A 20501-nucleotide genomic window follows, 5' to 3' on the forward strand; every position below is an offset into this window, starting at 1 on the left:
TATAAAATTAAATGTAAAAGATGGAAGCTACAAATCAGGAAGCAGTGTATTTTTCCAAAGCGAAGATTTGCTTTGGAAAGGCTGGATCAGATCAGGGACTCACTGTGTCTCTGAGCCCCGGTCATGAGACCCCATTACAGTTTTTCATACACAGGCAAGCATTTGCCGGCAAAACAAGTCTCACAGTAGTGGAGTTTCCCTAAGTATCAATATAACATAGAGCAGGGGTCACCAACGTGGTGCCTGCGGGCACCCAGGGGCCCTTTGGGGCATGTCCAGTAGCCATTGGGACTTTTTCTAAAGTGTAAAACACTTCATTTTAATATAATATGGGGTCAATATCCTATAAGTGAACAGTGTACGTTTAAGTCTTTAGGATTTCTTTTTAACTGGTAGCCCTCGAACAACTTAATGCTCTTAAAGTAGCCCTCAGCTGAAATAAGGTTGGTGACCCCTGACATAGAGGAAGAAACTCCCCCATGTGGTTTTTGTGCACCTCTCCACCCCAAGTCAATACTAAACTCTAAATTTGAAAATGCAAACACAAAGTGGAAAATGATTCAAATGTTTCACTTCTGCAAATGTTGCAATTGTTAAAGGCTGGTGGTGCAAAATGCGTATTATGTAGTTAAAGTGTTACCACATTGTAAATCTCAGATGCCAATCCAATCCACCTTCACTGTGTACAAATATCCCCAACCAAAGACATGGGGCCTAATCTTCCGCCTCGCGCAAGATTAGGCCGGTATCTTGCGCACAAACAGCGGTGCACCAGTGCTTGCAGCCGGTAGCTTGAGGGCATTGCTTACAAAAAAATTGAGACGTGGTGAGCTGAAGCAGAACTGACTACAACGAGCACTGTATACTTCCCCTTCTCTCTCCTTATCTTTACATTAACATCGCACGCAGCTTCATGTACTTCATTAGGCTACATCCTTTTTAACTCTCACAGGACAAACTGCAAACATTATTCATCCAATTGTGAGTTAAATACTGTCCGTGTTCTCGAGAGAAAAGAATATACCGATGGTCCCGCTCTAGCACAGGTACTGAAGAGCACTTACTGCATCAGGGTATGAAGCTGATGTTTTCATAGAGCAACCCCCATCAGCGCAAAAGTCTAGTCTACAGCCTACATTTAGAAACACAAGATAAGGCCCTTGATGTTAAGCACTTTGGCTTTCTTTGGAGCATCTCAGTCAGTGGTATTAAACTACAGAATATACGAAGAGAAAATAAGACAGAACTGACTTGACAATAAAAATCGGAGAAAAATTAATAATTTCCTTGAACTGGGCAACTACAGTATGTCTGACTTTAAATACCTGTATGTGCTACTTAATAAATCCCCTTTTTAAAACCACCAATAAGGCTATTAACATTAATAATGGACTTGTATTGTGCTTTAAAAGCCTGTCACAAGTTTCTCAAATTGCTCCATTATTCATTCACTCCAAACTTGGTGGTGACAAGCTGCTGTCATCGGCCCATCCCACCAACCGCACTAACACACTATATACAGGCAGTGGGTGAAGTGGACACATCTCAACAATATCTCAGTTACTGGACAACCCGTTCTAACTGAGCCATTGTCTCTTAGGTTGTTATTCAGAACTATTTATTTCCCTCTGAGCCGGCACAGCAGATCTCATATATCACAGCTTCAGGACTAAAAACTTGGTTAAAAGTAGGTTCTGGAAGCCGTTCAGACAAAAGCTTCCTGTGACTGACACTGACTGAATTGGTTCCGATCTGCAGCTGGGTCAGTCACGGGCAGATTCAAAGTGGCAGCACTCACAGCAGCACAGGCTCAGAATAAACCCTGCATCGTATTTGAACAGTATGTACAGATAGACCAAGCATGTTAGCTTAATGTTAACTTCAGCTCAGAGAGTCATGTCTCGTGAATTGGCAGTCTACATTTACTTTGCCTCCGGCACATCTTTTGGAATTGAGCTAGGTTTAGACTTTAGGTTTTATTTTCAGCACGTGGCAGCAGAGGCACGGCTGATAAAGGCCACTGAGGCAGGATGCCAGTCTCAGTTTGCTCCAGAGCATTTAGTAAGTTTACAAAGACATGTTTAATGTCAATGTTGAGTACCAACCATGACATGTCAGCCAGGTCATCCAAGAATAAGGCATCCGTCATAAAAATCATCATATCTGGTGACAAAGAAAGTAACCCCTCAAGTCAACGGGTTACTGGGACAATTCACATGTTTATATCAAGTACCGTTAGGATGAAAAGACCAGTTGAAAAATGGCACAAAATCCCATTTTGCATGGTTGGAACTTGGATCTTAACAAGGTTCCAAGTAGAACTTCAACATGCAACAAGTAGAAATGGGAGTGAGACAAAAAAAAATTAAATGAGTCCAGCTTTAATTGAAAACAAATTTGTGCAAAAATGTGGATTATGTCAGGTATTCACACTGTCATGACGTCTTGATCGCAAAACAAGACTTTTTTTTAGTTTTCCTTTGCCATCAGGACGTCGTGTGAATACCTGACAGAAAAAGACGGATTTGGCCTTTTAAACGGCTGTGGTCTTAACCTTTTGATTAGCTGAAAAACCTGCCAATTTCAGTTTAATTGTTTCACTCCCATGTCTTCTTGTTGCAAATTGAAGTTCTACTTGCAACCTTGTTAAGATTCAACCATGCAAAATGTTCATTTTTTAATGTTTATTTTTCAAGTGGTCTTAAACTTTTGATCGGGACTGTATAAAGCAAAAGCCAATTAAAGTTTTCCTTTTATTACACAACACCACACAGCTGCTAGCTATTGTATTATATAGCGGGCCGTGTCTGGTCCAAAAATGTGTTGTTTATAAGAACTGGTTTTAGAAAACAAATGACATTAGCTATGAACAGCAAACTGCTGCCATAAGTAATCCTGCTTATGGTTTCAAACCAAACCGTAATCCTTTCTTGTTTTTGTCAAATAATGTAAACGGATTCGGTTCTATTTTACATCAATATCAAACACTTGAATTTCAATTTGACACTGGTTTGATTTATTCTTCTATTAATTCAAGCCACAGAGACATAAAAACATCTTACAAAATCCTAGACATCTTATGAAAGCATTTGTGTAGTTGTCTGGAAATGCTGTTATTTTCCTTTTCCTTTTAAGTCTTTCTGGAAAGCAAGACCACAGCATCAATGTGCAACAACTGTTCACAGCTTTCTCAGTTCAGAAGTTGTAATATTGATCCAATTCACTGCTTGAGACAGGCAGATGGGCAAAAACATATTGTCAAAATTATAATTTATGAAAAACATATCCGACCAGTGAAAAAAGCATTGTCCATCTGCAAATGGAAAAAGCAGACAACACAGGTTTAGTACACTGGATCCATCTCAGCTGCCCCGCTGCATACCAGTGTTTTTGTGGAGAAAAAAAAGAGACAGGTCACTTGTCTTGAGTGATTGCAGCAAGTATTTTGCAAGAATTGTAAATCATAAATAAAGTAATAAATATGATATATTTATTAGACATTGCTCAACCTTGTCCAGCAGTCCTTACATGGAATTGCTTTTAATTTGCCTTAATCATTATTGTTCTCAATGTGAAATACCAAAGCCTAAAAAAGACTGTAGATCATACCAATGTATGACTTAAGATTTGACGTTATTGGTTGCGAGCCTCAACAGATGGACTGTGTGCTTAAAGTTAGAAGTGAAGAAGTGGGTCAGGGCCGCAGAGCAACAACCACAGCAGTCCACGAGACTCGAGAGCATGACCCAAACAGCTCTCCCTGGTTTGAATTAATGAGCACAGTGCACTGTGCACTCTTGTGTATACTGCCAGTGCCAACTTCCCTGTAAAGTAACAACAGGCTGTCAGTGATGTTATTGAAAAGACCGGTCAAATACTCAAATATACAGTATCTCATGGATCTTCTGTTCATGACAAAATTAAATTTAGGCCACATCTAAAATCCCACTACTACAATCAGAATTGATCAAGTGAACAGATTTGAGAGGCCATTCCTAGAGCATCACACTAAAGTCCTCACACACACTTCTTGGCACTGTCTTGAACACTTTGTCTTTCAAGCACAAAAAATGTCTTTGTCAGTCAGCTCTGGTTTAGTCAAAGCTGATAAAAGGCAGTTTACTTCTGTACAAACCAATAGAGAGGATTCAGCTGCACTGGCCTCTAGTCTGGATGAATGTCACAGTATGACACAAGTTACCAACTAGTTTTGTAGTCTGAATATGTCGTCTTTATCTGACATAAACGAAACCATTATAAAAGGACATATAAGCTCATGTTAAACTCATGCTGAATGCCAACAATGTGGCAATACTTTTCACTCATGTTCTGCATCATTTGCAAATGTGTAAGAATGCCCATAGGCACACGATTGTTCTGATCCACAACTACCCTCACTCAGAACAAATGTGCAGGAAAACGTGTCCTCCCTACAGCCTGAAAAGGAAAAGTGAGGTTTGTCCAAAGCAGAGCATTCCTGTGCAGGCATGGGGAGCTTCCTGTCCCTCTCTCTAGAGCTGTGCAGACTCCAGTTTAGATTCTGCCTCTGCTAGCTGCAGCTGTGTAATGCTACGCCTATTATGAAAAATCTGAGTGCTCTTCCGGCAAAATCTGCACATCCAAATTTTGACTAATGTCGCAAGAGTGGGTAAAAATAGAGCGTAACGAGAGTCGGGAGGGGCGTGAGGGCAGCTGAGGCGCAGGAACAAAAAGATTACCAAACAGAAGCGTAAAGATAGGAGCGTCTCCAACAACTCAAGCACACGAGAGGAGACTCAAGTTGAGTGCAGTTACCGTAGCCCACATTCACTGTGTTTAGGGGAACGACCAGATCAGGCAAATCACCAGTAACAGGGACAGGATATGACAGATTTGGGAATATCTTGAAAGTTGTTATTTGCCAAGTAACATATCTAAATGAATTGGCCGTTCTATCTGGCCCACGATGTCTAAAAGACACATGCCTTTTTAAAGAGTTGCAGCTTTTAGAGCCATTGCATTTTGATTCAGATTCTGGGAGTGTTTTCCTCCCGAGTGTTAGCTGTTAGCTAGCGCCAGGCTAATTGCACTGCTATCTAGCATCAACATCACCCAGTGACAGACTAGCCTGACGCAAAAAAGAAAACACAGCGTCGGAGTTCCTGACACAAAGTCAAACTTACCGGCTTTTTCATGGTCGTATCCAACAACAACGAAATAGTCAGCCAATCTCGCCATGCCTGCTGATTTTCCCGAAATATACCAACACAATTCAGCATTTTTCCTGCTTCCAAAGCACAGCCATGTTTGACAGAAGGAGTGCCAGTGCGCCTGCGTGCAGGAGCGGGACACATCCATGGGCGTGGGTCCCCAGTTTACAAATAAAGCTCTGTAACTTGGCTCACAAACTGGACAGTGGGCATTTCACACAAACTGAAACTGACCTATATAAAACTACCGATATTCAAGGAGTGAATGAGCAACGAGGTACAGCTTTGGACAAAGGTTCGATTCCATAGTCCAAAACAATAATGTATTTAGCATAACTTTATCTTAATTTATTCTAAAGAGGTTTTATTTAAATTCTTAGGCTTTATAATCATTCATATGGTATTTCTCATGGGCGTCGTCCCAAAACTACAACAGGCTTGCCAAGAAGCCTATGTCCTAATGATGATTTGGGAGAGATTACATTTGTCCGCAATTGCAAAAACATAATGAAACACTGGTTATGTGGTAATATTAGTTATTTATGGCACGAAAATGGCATGAAAGTCATCACTTACCAGCAAAGACAACTGGCCGAGGAAAACAAAGGTCATTTTTGTTTACATTGTCTTGAAGTAATTTGACTAATTTTACTCTCCCTCTGAAGGTTTTTTTTTTTTAGCAGATCCCACCCACTGTTGGTACAAAACATGTATTCATCTGTGAGGGATGTGGCAAGATTTTTGTATTTGGGCCAAAATACTACAAATGTCTAGAAAAGGTCTTGATTCGGTCTTGATGAATAATCAGAAAACAACAACACTTTTATTAGACTATGTGACTGTCATCAGCATTTCATGGCATTACATTACTGAGTCACTACAAAGGCGTGTGTTTGAAGATTCGACACTCATAATTTCCTGGCACATACTGTCTGTCAGTTTTTCACTATGTAACTCTGCTAGAAACAAACAATTAAAGGTGCTATATTTAATCCTTACTATTTCACATCTGCTTCAGACACAGAATAGTGCTATTAATGGAGCCAGTTTTTGTCCATGTTGCACAATCTCCCGTTGTAAACTCCATAGAGAGATTGCATCTCTGCTGGCGGCAATTATCATTACAAAGTGCTTACAAAATGTTTGGTGCTTTACAACATGTGGTCGGCATTTATGTATTTTTCTGGGTTTAAATTATGACACCATGTTATGTGGGAGGGGGCCACATGATAAAAATAAACCAGATATTTCTTGGTAGGGGACAATGAGGTCTTGCACGGAATAATGGGTTTACTGGATTCATGTGTTGAAACAAGTAAATTCACCCATTTCTCTGTACCTCGAAAGTGAAAGAAGCTTTACTTTTCCAGTTTCTGAAACAGGCTGTGGAAATTTCCTCTGGGGTTTTTATTTTACAGCTCAAGGCCAACTGGGTTTCACAGAATTTCATTCAGCAATAAATCAACCAAACCATTTCATTCATCTAATAAACAGTTTAAGATTCAATGCCTTTTGAAAAGAAAGGAATAGTATTTGAAAACTTGCAAATTAGTTTCTATCACCCATAGCGGTTCTCACTATATACACCAAGTATCATCGTGAAGTAACATCAAAGCTAAATTGAAAAAAGGGTCGAAAACAGAGCTGAAAATTCCTACAAATACAAAAAACAAAAAACATTCAAATCTGGTAATATCTTTCCACTCTCACCTGATGGATTATTCTCAACGCATTCCAAGGTAAAGAGCTGATTTACCTAGACTTTACAACAACAATAGAACACAGTTATGTCAAAAATGTCTGAGCTAATATTATTCATCCTAGATTCAGATTGTTGATGAAGACCATATTGAGACCAAACTTCATTTGAGACAACTGTAAAATTCCACTTTGCTCTTGTCCAAATAATAAATCATTTGTCGTCGCTCATGGAGTTAAATATTTGCCCCGTACAAACAAATTTAGTGTATTGTGTTTACAGCTGTGCATACCTGCGGCAGCTATTGAGTTACTCAAGGCTCGTGTCTTATGAAAACATTCATCTATCTTATAATGTACTTTCGCCTTGACGTGACGGGAAAACATTTCTCAAACTGTATTACAAGCAATTAGTGGAGCCGCCAGCAAAGTACAGCTATGTCCTTAGCCCTATGTTCAAACACCAAAGGGATGAATGACGAAATCTTTTTATGCTGGTTGATTGTGAATTTGTGATAGCGTTTTATACACAATAGACAGACAAGTAGAACGCCCTTAGGTACATAACTCATGTGGGAATAAAAGAGAATAGCCTACATTCTATTAAATAAACTTAAGCTAGAGAACATTCAAGAGAAAATAGTTCATTTAAGTCAGTAGTTAAGGATCTAATAGGTTATTTGTGAAGTAGCTGTAATTTTTAGTATTCTGTACCTTGTGATAGGCTATTTGTAAGTTTTATTATGTTTCTAGAAAGGCATTTATAAAAAATGAATTATTAATATTATTATTGTTAAAGTAAAGTTATAGTAGTAAAGTTATAGTAGTATACTAGTAATAGCAGTAGTAGTACCATTATTTTAGGTACAACTGAATTTTTATTGTACTTTTCTTCAGTAAGTTTAACAATAGTTCTAGACCACACCTTTTTTTTCTTTTTTTTTCTTTTACACCATGCATACAACATGTACAACATTTCTGTATTTAATTATAAAGTGTTGTAAAATAAGCTGTATGCAGTTGTCAACAGATGAAAATAGATTTTCCACTCATTTGTAAAAACAACTGTTAAATTAGTATAGAAAAGCGTTCACGGTGCAGTCCGTGGCAGAGCAGAGCAGCGCTGCGTGGGGTGGGAGCAAAGGATGAGAGGCTTTTGTGTCAGTCAATGAGCCCCTCCCACCACCACTATAAATGCTGCCTGGCTGCTGTGTACGGGCTATTAGAGAAGTGACACAGCTGCCCTACAGAAGTCAATTCAACCTGTGGAATACTCCCTTGGACCTGAAACTTTTAAGAAAAGCTTTTGCATCTTCCATTTTTTTTTACAAGTCAAGCTAACAGGTATGTGTGCTTTAAAAACTTGATCTGTGTTGAGATTCATTTGTTGCAATTAGTCAGCACAAGTGTATAGATAGGTTATCTCTGGTTATATAAGCAGTTCAAATCTAAACATGCACCAGAGAAAATGCCACTTAATGCTACAACAAATGTCCCATTTTGGGCCAGTCTTTTGCATAGGTGAATGAGTTTAATCAAATGTAGCTGGTTGACTTCAGAGTCAAACCTATTTTGGACCCCCGAGTGTCCTTGGCGTCACTGGCCAGGGGCCCAAAGCATGGTTGTAGGTTTACTTAACCCAGCAAAATGTGACCTTAGCTTAACTATTTAAATAAATGAATGATGAGTGCAAAGGCTTGACTTTTGGACTGTTTTGGATTTTATATAATATTTCATACAAATAATAAGACATTGAGAAGTTAAATATTAATTTATGAAATGAATAAATGACTAATGTTTGTCTTTCTTTTCTGATTGCAGGGTCAAAATGAAATTCATCCTGCGCTCCGTCCTCTGCAGCTGTCTGCTGGCCACAGTAGCACACTGTTTGGAGCTTGAAGTTAGCCCAGAGCTCAAAAAGAGGTAAGTTACTTTACCTAATAATTTCCTTTTCCATTTAGACTCAGAACCATACTACATTTGAGACTAATGGGCTTGCTCTTGTCTACAGGCTAAACATGTGGCTGGGAAACCGGCTCAGGCGGGATCTTCACACTACTTTGTCTGTAGAGCAGAAACTGGTCAGACCTGAAGACATTAGAGACGCAATGGCACACTCCAGGTAAATACAGCTACATTTAAAAAAGGAATAATGCTTTGGTGAACATAAATTCCAGAATATCAATGTAATTTTGATCTTCTTATAGCTCTCACACAAATGTACGCACCAAGAGATCCAACCCGCCCCGGAGAGGCTGCTCCCTGGGCACCTGCACAGTGCATGACCTGGCCCACCGCCTGCACCAGCTCAACAACAAGCTGAAGATCGGCAGTGCCCCTGTGGACAAGATCAGCCCCCAGGGGTACGGGCGCAGACGGCGCTCTGTCCCAGAACGCAGCCTCAGTCTCAGGCTGGACCAAGGCAGGATCAGGCCCCTGTGGAGCCAAAGAGACTCTCAACTCCACAAGCTAGAGGCCCTCCTCAGACGGACATGAGCTGGACTAAGATAGAGGAGGTTGAACAAAGAAGAGGGAGTAGAGGATACACGGTGTCCTCTACTCCACTCAAAGATTTTTCAGATGCCTCAGACTCGTGCCAAGTTTTCTCCAGTACATTGTTCCAAAGGATGGAGACTGAGTCAGAGCTCAGCCGGCTGCAGCTTAGCAATGTGGAACATGCACAAACTGCAGCTGGCTCATAGACACTGGATAGCACAGTGTGAACTCGCTAATGGTGCTGCTCTCTGCTTGCCAGTACAAAGGAAAGTGCTACAGACTGGCCAAGTGGACACATGGTAAAAGTGAGAACTGTATTTGAGACTAACACAACTGCTCCTCACAAACTTTGAAAAGCGTCTCTTCAGAGGATTGTTATCTGATTGTACTTGTCTGCACTTTTCTGTTGAATGAACATAAGATATCTCCATTATGAAGCCAAAGAGGGAGAAGCTGCAGATCTCCAAAGCTCCAGTTTGTATCTATGTATCAGTTCTGGACACTGTATAAGGGAAGTTCCTTAGATTCTGTGAGATATGTCCCGGTCCTTGACGGACTAAAATATACTTGAATGTCTTTATTTTTGTACAAATATAAGTGCAATCTAGATTTGTTTTTACTGCAACTATATGTATATATGTGTTACTTTATTTAATATTATATAGAGGTTACAATAAAGTACTTATGCAGATTTATTTTTGTACAGGAAGAAATATATATATATATGGGCATTGTAGCTATTTGCCGTTATTCTTTTGCAAACCGTGGTTATAGGATACTGTTTTATATGTATATTATATATTTGTTTATTTTATTTTTGTTAAATTGATATGCAATGTCATTTAATAAACTTTTTATATATATATTTTTTAATACGGTCTAAGTGTTTATTTCTTGTGACAATTCCAACATAGCAGCCTATTGTCTGGAGGTACAGCGGAGACGGAGCACCTGGTCTGTGTTAAGTGATTATAGAGTCTCATTAAGGCCCCATCCTCTCACTACATTCCCCCCAGTTATGATGACCCCCTCCACAAAAAGGCCAGACAGAGTGCCAGGCGCATTCCAGCTTGGTTCAGCTCATATTTGTTGGCTCAGATCACACTACAGAGTAGCCTTAAGAGCCATCAGAGGAGGCTGAGGCTTAGCTCCATCTGTATTCAATGCTGGAGAGATGCAGGGAGACCAAGACGGGGGGTTAGGGCTGACATACTAGGCAGTGAGAGCATCTTAGACACGGCAGTGGAGCGACCATAAACCTGTTCCCATTCCAGAAGACCCCGGAGACTGATTTGACGCGTTAACACCATCTCCCCTCAGAGAACCCGTAGAATAGTTAAGTTTGTTAGTTCTGTCGGCTTTTAGTTTATTGACCGATATACTTCTACAAGAAAACTGCAACAAATAACTGCAATATAGACTGCAAAGTAAATATTGGGGTTGCTATGCATTTCTCTGATCTGATTAACATGACAATCTTTAAAGCCTTTTAGAATTATGCAAAGTTCATTATGGGGAAGTATCCAAAGTTCATTATAGGGACACTGAATAATGCTTTAACCTTACACTAATAAATAACGTCTTTATCTAACTGGAACATCTGAAATAACCAGCGTCAGTTCAAGAATCTAGGTCCAATCTCTGCAAGCAGTGACAGTGAGTGAATAGATAGCTATAGCGGAATAGAAGTTGACCAACAATACAAATACGCCATCTAGTGGTCAAGTATAGGGTTTTTCCAGTCCACGCATACAATTAAAAGCCCATGCAGTTTTTATCCAATGGACCAAAACGAATAAAGCATGATCGTATAATAAACGCTCACCTCATTATTCTTCAACAATGTAGCAAATGGTTAGAATAAGTTGATCAGGGGCCCAGGCAAAAACAGTCTGCCAACTGAGAAGAAAGATAGACAATGAAAGGAAATAATAACACACTGTGTCGTTCCCAATACTCTAAATTTAAGCCTCCAGTTTCATGATAGCGTGCTTCAAAATCATCCAACTTTGACCTACATCAAGTGGGTTAGCTTCTCGGTACGTTTTCGTTTCAGCTGAACAGCAGGTGTAATGTAAACTTTGTAAAGGTTTTGAGTGATTAATGAGGTGATAAAAGGAAACTTGTTGGTCCACTGTGCACACTGTAGAGTCTGGGACTGCAGCAAGCCTGCCCTACATACAGAAATTGCATCTAAAAATAATATAATAATAGAAATAATAATGATTGTATTGCAAATAAATACAAAACAGCGGGTAATCGTAATGCAAACAACAGGTGCGTTAAAATGTCAAACTGACTAAGCACTTTAAAAGCAAAGCTGCAGGAGCCGAGGCAGGTCCATGAGGGAGAGGCGGATTCTCCGTGATAGTGCGCCCTCTGCTGGTAGTAGCGGATCCTCGACGGTATTATTGTGTTGATATTTTATGTTTTACAATTATTGCTAGGGTTAGTTTAGGGTCGTTAGGTTAAGGTTAGGGTTGTTTGGATTAGGATTAGGGTTAGGTTGGGTCGTTTAGGAACAAAAATAACAAGCAATTCCTATTCCTATGCTGTTTGAAGTTGTTATCTTTATCAATCAAGTGAAGAATCTAGTCGCACTTTCCAAATGTCTTTATAAGTTTTTTTTTTTTTTTTTTTTACATGAAAAAATTTAAATAACAGCTACTAACTCCTCACATGCGTTAAGTAGCTCTATCTACATATCAGCATCAACCTTCCTTCTGTCTCAGAGTCTGCAGCTTTCCCCTACTCGGCCGGGTGAGCCTGTAGTGAGACTGCAGTTAACCCAAATCTCCACGAGAGGCCACTCCCGAGACACTGACCAATAACATTGAAAGGGCAAATTCTATTTTGGTGCTTTTTGAGCGTTAAGTCAGGGGGGATGCTGCCCGCAGACTGTGCTGAGACACAAACAGAGCCCCCCCAACTAAACTAATGAATGATTACATATTCCATACATTTATTACAGCAGTGAATGGGTTAAAGAGAGAGGCGTGCACTGCAGGCTACTTGCTGGGACATCATCACAGCCACCAGAGACAACAGTCCTGCATGACTTGGATGTTTCTGAATGGGAACCTCTGCATTTAAGACTGTACTAGAGAAAGCACAGTCTTAAAGGTGAGTGGATTGTGATAGTTATTATAGGTATCTGCTCATACTGTAGGCTATGTAAATGTGCACAGATAAATATGCTATGAGTAAATCTTAATAGTGAAGGAAGTGTAGAAACATGTAGCCTAGCAATTGTAATTGTGATGTTCCTCTGTTACAAAATTGTACATTTAACTTCATTGTTTGGTAAAAAGTTGTGCTGCAGCTGTGGCATGACCTAATGATTTTGTTTTAATTATTGTTTCTTGTAAAGGGATCGATCGATCAATCAATCACTAGGAAAGATGAGAAGGACAGACCCACCTCGACTTCTGAAGCAGATGTCTAGTCCCTGTCTTGTGTGCAAGTATTTTGGTAGCACTTCACAGCACAGTAATGGCATGGAAATACTGTATTTACATCCTATTACCATGGTATTACTGTGCTAAAAATTGTGGTCACATCATACTTTTCAGCACAGTAATACCATGGTAATCGGATGGAAATACAGTATTTCCATGGTATTACTGTGCTGCAAATTATAATGTGACTACATCTCTTTACCTCTTATAAATGCCATGTAACTGTTCATTTGTGTGACTCTGACAATTTGCAAGTCCTGTAAGACAACAGTCCAAGGGAGAGTTTGAGAGAATTCCTGATATGGTTAACCTGAGTACCTAAGTCCATTTCACTTAAAGGGACTTTAAGTTAAATGGACTACTGCCTCCTCAGGTCTTATGCGTAACTGCAGCTTCTATATTAAACTCTGGCACTTCAGACCGAATTAACACCTTTTTGAGCACTTGTGGTGAAAAGGTCTGGGCTCATTCTACACATTAGGACATTGCTGGAACATGTAGGGAGAGGAACATACCTAATTTTAGCATTTTTAAACTCTGTATAGTCCCTTTAAACAAAGGTTTTAATGAAATTGTTTCTGTATGATGCGGATCTTGTTGTCCTCCTGCTTAATTGTCATGTACACCATGAATCACTTTACTTTTTGATGCTTCTGCAAAGGCATGCCCAAAGCCATAATGACTAAAGTGCTTTTAATTTGATTTTTTTGGGGACAATAATGTTATTGTTAAAAGTAAAAACTAACTATGTACCTGTTGAAAGTCAAACCTGGGGGCCAGTTGCCATGTTTTAACCTCAAAATCGATCCTCATGCTGGATGATTAGAGTATGAGGTTATGCAGGAAAGAACCCTTAATAATTGATAAGAAGGTACTTTCTCCCAGTTCTTGATTCAGCAAGTATGGATCTGATGGGAGTGTTGTGCATCCTAGTAGCAATCAGCAGGGCAGACAATCTTCCAGTTGATACAACACTAAACTGCATTATATTAAAGTAACAAGCTTATCTTTTATGTGACACAGCTCAACAAAATCACAAAGAGAAAGTTGCCTTAACTTTACTCCGTGTGATTGGACATCTTGAGGTCATGCTCCTTACCCCTATAGGTGTCCGTGAGAAGTTTACTAAACACAAACTGCTGGTTGCTTAGTTTGAGTGAGGACTGTCCTTTTTACCATAAGTCTTCTTAGCTCTCTGTTGTTCCTCTCTCTTGTAGACATGGCACAAGACAAAGTGACCTTGAATGATTCAGATGAAGAAGATTTAGAGCTCCAACCTGAGGATATGTATGAATCTGCTCTAAAAGAGACTGATGACAAGACCTTGTCCATGTTCTCTGTACCCGAGGACTGTCCGATAGGGCTGCATCAGGCCCAAGAATATGAGATACGGAAGGAGCTTGAAGAGGAGCAGTCTGTGGAGCGGGCTAAGAGGTGAGCATAGCTTTAAATAATTAATGGATTATATTGTATTTTAGAATTAGATCAAGACAAGTGAAATTGGAACCAAGTTGACACTCTGATGTTCAATACTTTGGCAGAAGGCAAAGCTTCAAGATCATTCGCTCACAGTCTTTGTCCTTCCAAATATCACTGCCACCAGAAATGAGGGCTTTGGGAGTGGTGACACCATTTCTTACCCCCAGTACCTCTGGCTCTCTGCTTGAAAACTGCCCGGATTTCCAAAGAGTGACTATCAGTGGAGACTACTGTGCTGGTGTAAGCCCAATTTATCAATAAACATTAGTATCATTCAGACAGTCGTCACTCTTTTATAACCAATACCACACACTTTCAGTTTGAATAATTCTGCTGTGAAATGTTTGTACATTATCTTATTTAGCTTGCTGTTGACGACTATGAGCACTCAGCCAAAGCTCTTTTAAAAGCTCTGCTCTTCAGGGAGAAATACTGTAAAATGGCACATCACAGATTTTGCAGAACCACTGCTCAGGTTCTGAGAACTGCTCAGAACATGACCTGGACTGAAGATGAGGAAATCCTGCCAGGTTCAGAGCATTAGAATTGGTCAGTATTTAAGTTTAGTTCGAATAAACAGTGAGTGTAACTTTGTCCTTCAGATATTTGCCCCCGTCCAAAAGACGGCGAGGACCCTTACAGCATGGAGGGCATCCCAGAGAACAAAGTCTGTGTGTTGATCATGGTCGAGGGGATTGTGAGAGTGTTTGATGATGAAAGTGCAGTGGAAACGAACACGCCGCATGAGATACCTCCTTTGGACAGGACGAGTTTTGCTTCAGACTTCTGTGAACTGCTGACTATGATAACAGATGGCCCCACGTAAGTTGACAAAAAATTTAACAGTGTTTTAACAGTGGTTTAACGATCTCTTTTTTATATGCAGGAAAACGTATTGCCACAGACGACTGAAGTTTCTGAGCTCAAAGTTCCACCTTCACGAGATGCTGAATGAGATGGCAGAGTTAAAGGAACTGAAAAGTGTGCCTCATAGAGACTTCTACAATGTTAGGAAGGTATGTGTTTTCTTGATGATCTTTCTTATTGCACATACAGTAACACAAATTAAGATTTTCCTACTGTTATTATCTAGTTTGCCCTGATTTGACCTCTTTGTTATGGTTATTTTCTCCCCATGGAAATGAGCACAGATGTGATTATTAGATTGTGATTATTATGACATTCATATTGCTCCGTTTGGACTTTCCCCACAGGTGGACACTCATATCCATGCCGCAGCCTGCATGTCCCAGAAGCACCTGCTGACTTTCATTCAGAAGACTTACCAAACTGATGCAAATCGAGTCGTTTTAGAAAAAGATGGGAAAATGATGACTCTTAAGCAGGTGTTTCGTAGCCTCAATAAAGACCCCTATGACCTAACAGTGGACTCTCTCGATGTACATGCAGTAAGTATAAAGCATCGGTACAGCTTCCAGCACGTTTCCCGCTCGTTTGAACGTTGTGATAAATATGTGTAATTTTCAATCTAACAGGGACGACAAACCTTTCACCGATTTGACAAATTCAACTCCAAGTATAACCCAGTAGGAGCCAATGAACTGAGAGAGATCTTTCTGAAAACCGACAACCTTATTGAGGGGCAGTATTTTGCTCAAATCATAAAGGTATGTTTTTGCTACACTTTGTCCTTGTTTTAAATCCAGAAATACAAATTTTGAACATAATACTATGATGCATTGGAGAATAAGTGAATTAATCTGTACCAGGAAGTGGCCCATGATCTGGAGGAGAGTAAGTATCAGCATGCAGAGCCACGACTTTCCATCTATGGCAGCAGTCGGCAGGAGTGGGACCGTCTGGCCAAGTGGTTCATCCAACACAAGCTGCACTCCCCAAACATGAGGTGGATCATTCAAGTGCCACGCATATAGTGAGTTCAAATACACCCGTGATCTAAAAGAAAGGCAGGGCGGGATTTTAGGTTTGATACCTCCTCTTTTTCAGCGATATTTTTAAGGCTAAGGGACTGGTGAAAAACTTTTCCCAGATGCTGGCAAATATCTTTATTCCACTATTTGAAGCGACTCTCAGACCACAGGATCACAAAGAACTTCATGTTTTCCTCAAATATGTAAGTCTTTTTCTGCTTCTATAACAATTATATGGAAGTGAACAAGATGGACAAGTTCTTGTTTCTCCTCACCATGTCATCTATTTCTGGGTGGGGTTTACTGTATTTCAATTAGAATCAGAAGAGCCAGCAGTTAATACTGTACTGTTATGCTTGCACTAAGTGATGTGTATTTTGGGATTTACGTATTTCACTCCAATCTATATTATTTACATAGTGGTAGCTGTAAGGCCTAAGGGCACAGACCACCAAGGCCAATCCTATAGCAGGTCTTGAAGCAGTCCACCAAACAATGACAAGGGCTCACACAGCCAGGGTACTATCCATATGAAAAGACTAAAAAAAACTAATGGAGCTTCCATAGAAGAGCCAGGCACGCTAGGAGCCGAGCCATGTCCTAAGGAGAAAGTGACAAGAGAAGCACTGCACAAGAAAGTGTGTGCAGGTGATCAGAGGATCACCTTCCTCATCGGCACTCAGTCAAGCAAGCCAGAAGCACACATACACAACAGGACCTCCAACAGCAGCCACAGGCAAAGCCACAAGACTAGGCAGAAGCAAGCACTAAAACAAATATTGACAAAGCCAATTAAAACCATACAATCAGTTTAGAATCAAACTTACTCATTACTTGCCAATTACATTGTAACTACAACTTTATAAATGTGGGATTAACAGGCTAGCTGTTCTTTCCACAACGTTGTGAGATTCGGTCCTTATACCCCCTTTCACCCTTTGCTGTCCTGTCCTGTCAGATAGAGCATATAGACAACGTCCTTTTAAATAGTTTCTAATGCACAGGATCTTTAAATCAATTTAGCAAACTTTTCTCTCCTTTGCTCCACCAAGTAGAGCTAGTACTCAAAGTTGATATGTGCTTGAATTGCCTGTACCTTATATTTAGTGTTTATTTCACCTTTTCAGGTGTCTGGCTTCGATAGTGTTGATGATGAATCCAAACACAGTGAACACATGTTTTCTGCCAAAAGTCCCATCCCAGAAGAGTGGGAATTTCTGGAAAACCCACCATACAGCTACTATATCTTCTACATGTATGCAAACATCATGGCCCTCAACAACCTCAGGAAGTATGAGCTACTCTGATGCTGAGAAAATAAGATTTATGTTTTACTCATTTTACTACTTTACCTTTTTCCTTAGAAAATGTGGATTCTGCACCTTTCAGTTCCGTCCCCACTGTGGAGAGGCTGGATCTATTACTCACTTAGTCTCGGCTTTCCTGGGTGCGGACAACATTTCACATGGACTGAACCTGAAAAAGGTTTGTCAGAAATGAAAGTGTTTCCTAATTGCTATGAAAATGAGACTCAACAATCATTTCTAATAAGACATTTAGCAGTGGTTTTATGGTATGTCAAATCAACTGTTGCATTAAAAAAAAATCAACTCAACACTGCCTTTTATATTTAGAGCCCTGTGCTGCAGTACTTGTTCTACTTGGCTCAAATCCCAATTGCAATGTCGCCATTGAGCAACAATGGCCTGTTCCTGGTGTACTCCAAGAACCCACTGCGCGAGTTTCTGCACAAAGGCCTGTGTGTGTCTCTCTCGACTGATGATCCCATGCAGTTTCACTATACTAAGGTAAACATATTACATATACATGTTTTTGTGTTCAAACGCAGTATGGACCATGTGGCCCTGGGTTATAGGAGCCGCTGATGGAGGAGTACGCCATTGCTGCTCAGCTCTGGAAGCTCAGCACTTGTGATGTTTGTGAAATAGCCAGAAACAGTGTGGTGCAGAGTGGTCTTTCTCATGAGGTGAATCATTATCGGATTTTAATTTTGTGAGGTGTACTTATGGTCTGTGACTGACCATTGTAATGTTTTCAGGAAAAGAAGCACTTCATAGGAAATAATTATCTGAAAGAGGGATCAGAAGGGAATGACATCCGCCGCTCAAATGTGGCCCATATCCGGATGGCCTACAGATATGAAACACTGTGCAATGAACTCAGTTTCTTGGTGGATGCCGTCAGATACTCATAACTGTTCCAGTGATTGATCAGATATTTACCAAAAGCACTTTTCTAAAAAGTGCAATAAATATGTTGTTACAACCAGCTTCAAACTCTATAACAATATTTATTTTCAGTGACTCAACAATTTTTGGGTTACAGGTTCCACCTTTTCTTTGCATTGCCACCTAGTGGCCAAAGTATGTAGCACCAGTCCAAGTCTAACAAAAATACTGAACAGCAGTACATTAACATATTGTACATATTTACAAGTAAACACAGAGGGCATCTTAAACACTATCCACTTTAGTCGAACCACTTTTCTTGGCGTCTGTATATTTGACATGTGTCCATTCATCTTTCTCAATGTACGGCTCTTTGTCAGCTTTACGTTTTCTGTGGGGGAAAAGAATAAAAATATATATTGCGAAACATTTAAATTGACTATTTTAAGCGGACACCCTTAAATGTGAATAATACTTACACTTTTATGTATACCACAGTCGCTAAGGCAACAAGGAAGACTGCTACAACTGATGTAATGATAACAGTTTTCCCTTTAACAGATAAAATTTCATTAGAGTCATAACTCATGTGAAATGTACCTTTTGGTGATAATCACATTATTAAAGTTTCATACTTCTAGATGATCCCTGAGCACTGCCAACTATCAAAGCTTGTTCAGCTTCACTGTCCACGTAGGTGAAGAAAATGGGCTGAGAGGTGGTAGAACTGTCTCTACGGAGGAGAGAAGTGGACGTGGAAGACATTGACGTAGTTGTGGGGTCAGATAATTCTGCTGTATCTGTGAAACAATAGCCGGACAGACAGTGATAAATGCAGGTTGCTTAACAGAGGGTTTTGGAGTTCAAGTCTATTTTTTCTTCTGATTTTCTGTCAGATGGTTAGATTGGTTATGGTTATTTTTTTCTGGTTTAGCGTTGCATTTCAAAGAGTTGATTTTGATCCGAAGTCTTAAATACCTGATTCATTGAAGCAAAACACATCAAATTTCTTGGAAAGCGCTGCCCGCCATTTGACCAAACCAGTCTGGTTTTTTCCACAGTTCACCTGTGGTCTTATGCGGGGAACGACTGCCAAATGCTCATCGGTCCATCCAAACCTGAGGAAACAAAATGTGAATTATAAGACTTAGAAATTGCTTTCAATTTTGTAAGATTAAAAGGAAGTCTCACCTGCATGTTTCTAATCCTCTGGTCAAGGCCTTTTTGACTTGTGACATTGAGGCGATGTTGACCCCCAGTGAAAGGCAGAGGCTGCGGGCTTCAGATGCATTAAAAACATAGTTTGCCTGATTCAAGTAGTTTACAAAGCTCACTTGAAAGACTCCGGCAATGCTTCGATTTAGTGCTGGGAAACCTTTAAAGACACAACATTTTAAGTTAAAAAAATTGCAACATTACATTTAGAAAGAAATACAGTGAACGTTGACTTACCTCTGATTTGGGTTGTATCAAGATCACACCTGCAGAAACCTATAGACACTACAATTGAAGACAACAGTAACAGAGCCATGACTGCCCGGTGAAAGTAAAAGCAGGATGACAAGTGCTTGGTTTTTCTGTGTCTCTGAGCCAGACTTCTGGGTTAAATAGAGGTGCGCCTGATGCTGTGTGTGCGCGTCCAATCGCATAAAGAACAGGAAAGGGAAGAGGGAAGTGCAGTTCAAAGGTTGGATTAAGAGCCATCATATGTTCTCAAACCAATGCCTCTGGGAGAAATCTAATATGTCATCAGCAGCCATCTCTGCAGAATATAATATTACAGACTGTGATAAAATTCAAGCATAGATGTGTTCTGATAACTAACATCTTGGGTAATCATCTGTATGTGCATGTTTATTAGATTTCTGTGTCTTTGAGTTGCTACATAGATGAGCTTTAAGTGGCTGGAAAAGTGCACAGTTTCTGTAAATGTCCAATTTTGTATGAATTGCTGATCTTCTGTGTACATAGTCTGAGTATATATCTGTAACATTAAAAGAGTTACATTTGCAATAAAACTAAGGTTTCTCTATCAAAGTGACGATACCCACCGACCACCTCTATTACCGCAACAAATAGTGTGATACAAAATATTTGGCT

The 20501-nt window shown here is 39.9% G+C and overlaps 4 protein-coding genes across 6 annotated transcripts in view; 2 read left to right on the forward strand and 2 right to left on the reverse strand.

Annotated features, from left to right (window-relative positions):
- sbf2 (SET binding factor 2) overlaps positions 1–5301 on the reverse strand; it is a 67540-nt gene extending 62239 nt beyond the window's left edge. For both annotated transcript variants that reach the window (XM_079554869.1, XM_079554868.1), the window contains exon 1: positions 5163–5301. In XM_079554869.1, coding sequence (XP_079410995.1) covers positions 5163–5217 — 55 coding nt within the window. In that variant the 5' untranslated portion in view covers positions 5218–5301. The remainder of the gene's footprint in view (positions 1–5162) is intronic.
- A 2818-nt stretch (positions 5302–8119) lies between these two features.
- Positions 8120–10067, forward strand: adma (adrenomedullin a). Its single transcript, XM_079555192.1, has 4 exons — positions 8120–8231; positions 8709–8810; positions 8899–9009; positions 9095–10067. The coding sequence occupies exons 2-4, from the start codon at positions 8716–8718 to the stop codon at positions 9381–9383; spliced, it is 495 nt and encodes a 164-aa protein (XP_079411318.1). The 5' UTR covers positions 8120–8231; positions 8709–8715; the 3' UTR covers positions 9384–10067.
- A 2697-nt stretch (positions 10068–12764) lies between these two features.
- Positions 12765–18566, forward strand: ampd3a (adenosine monophosphate deaminase 3a). Of its 2 annotated transcripts, none has more exons than XM_079555882.1 (15): positions 12765–12854; positions 14059–14275; positions 14383–14560; positions 14685–14850; positions 14923–15142; positions 15207–15336; positions 15535–15729; positions 15817–15948; positions 16051–16214; positions 16289–16415; positions 17340–17503; positions 17577–17697; positions 17847–18020; positions 18089–18199; positions 18272–18566. In XM_079555882.1, exons 1-15 carry the CDS (start codon positions 12785–12787, stop codon positions 18425–18427), a joined length of 2325 nt encoding a protein of 774 aa, XP_079412008.1. In that variant the 5' UTR covers positions 12765–12784; the 3' UTR covers positions 18428–18566. The 2 variants fall into 2 exon arrangements, with proteins under 2 accessions (XP_079412008.1, XP_079412009.1); XM_079555883.1 differs by having other exon boundaries at positions 12765–12842.
- Positions 18567–18671: 105 nt separating this feature from the next.
- lyve1a (lymphatic vessel endothelial hyaluronic receptor 1a) lies at positions 18672–20290 on the reverse strand. The gene is made up of 6 exons (XM_079555884.1): positions 19854–20290; positions 19593–19776; positions 19380–19519; positions 19037–19201; positions 18881–18953; positions 18672–18792 (listed from the first exon to the last, which is right to left on the reverse strand). Exons 1-6 carry the CDS (start codon positions 19930–19932, stop codon positions 18687–18689), a joined length of 747 nt encoding a protein of 248 aa, XP_079412010.1. The 5' UTR covers positions 19933–20290; the 3' UTR covers positions 18672–18686.
- Positions 20291–20501: the final 211 nt, after the last annotated feature.

Source organism: Gobius niger (assembly GCF_951799975.1).
Source record: "Gobius niger genome assembly, chromosome: 4".
Classification (NCBI taxonomy): Eukaryota; Metazoa; Chordata; class Actinopteri; order Gobiiformes; family Gobiidae; genus Gobius; species Gobius niger.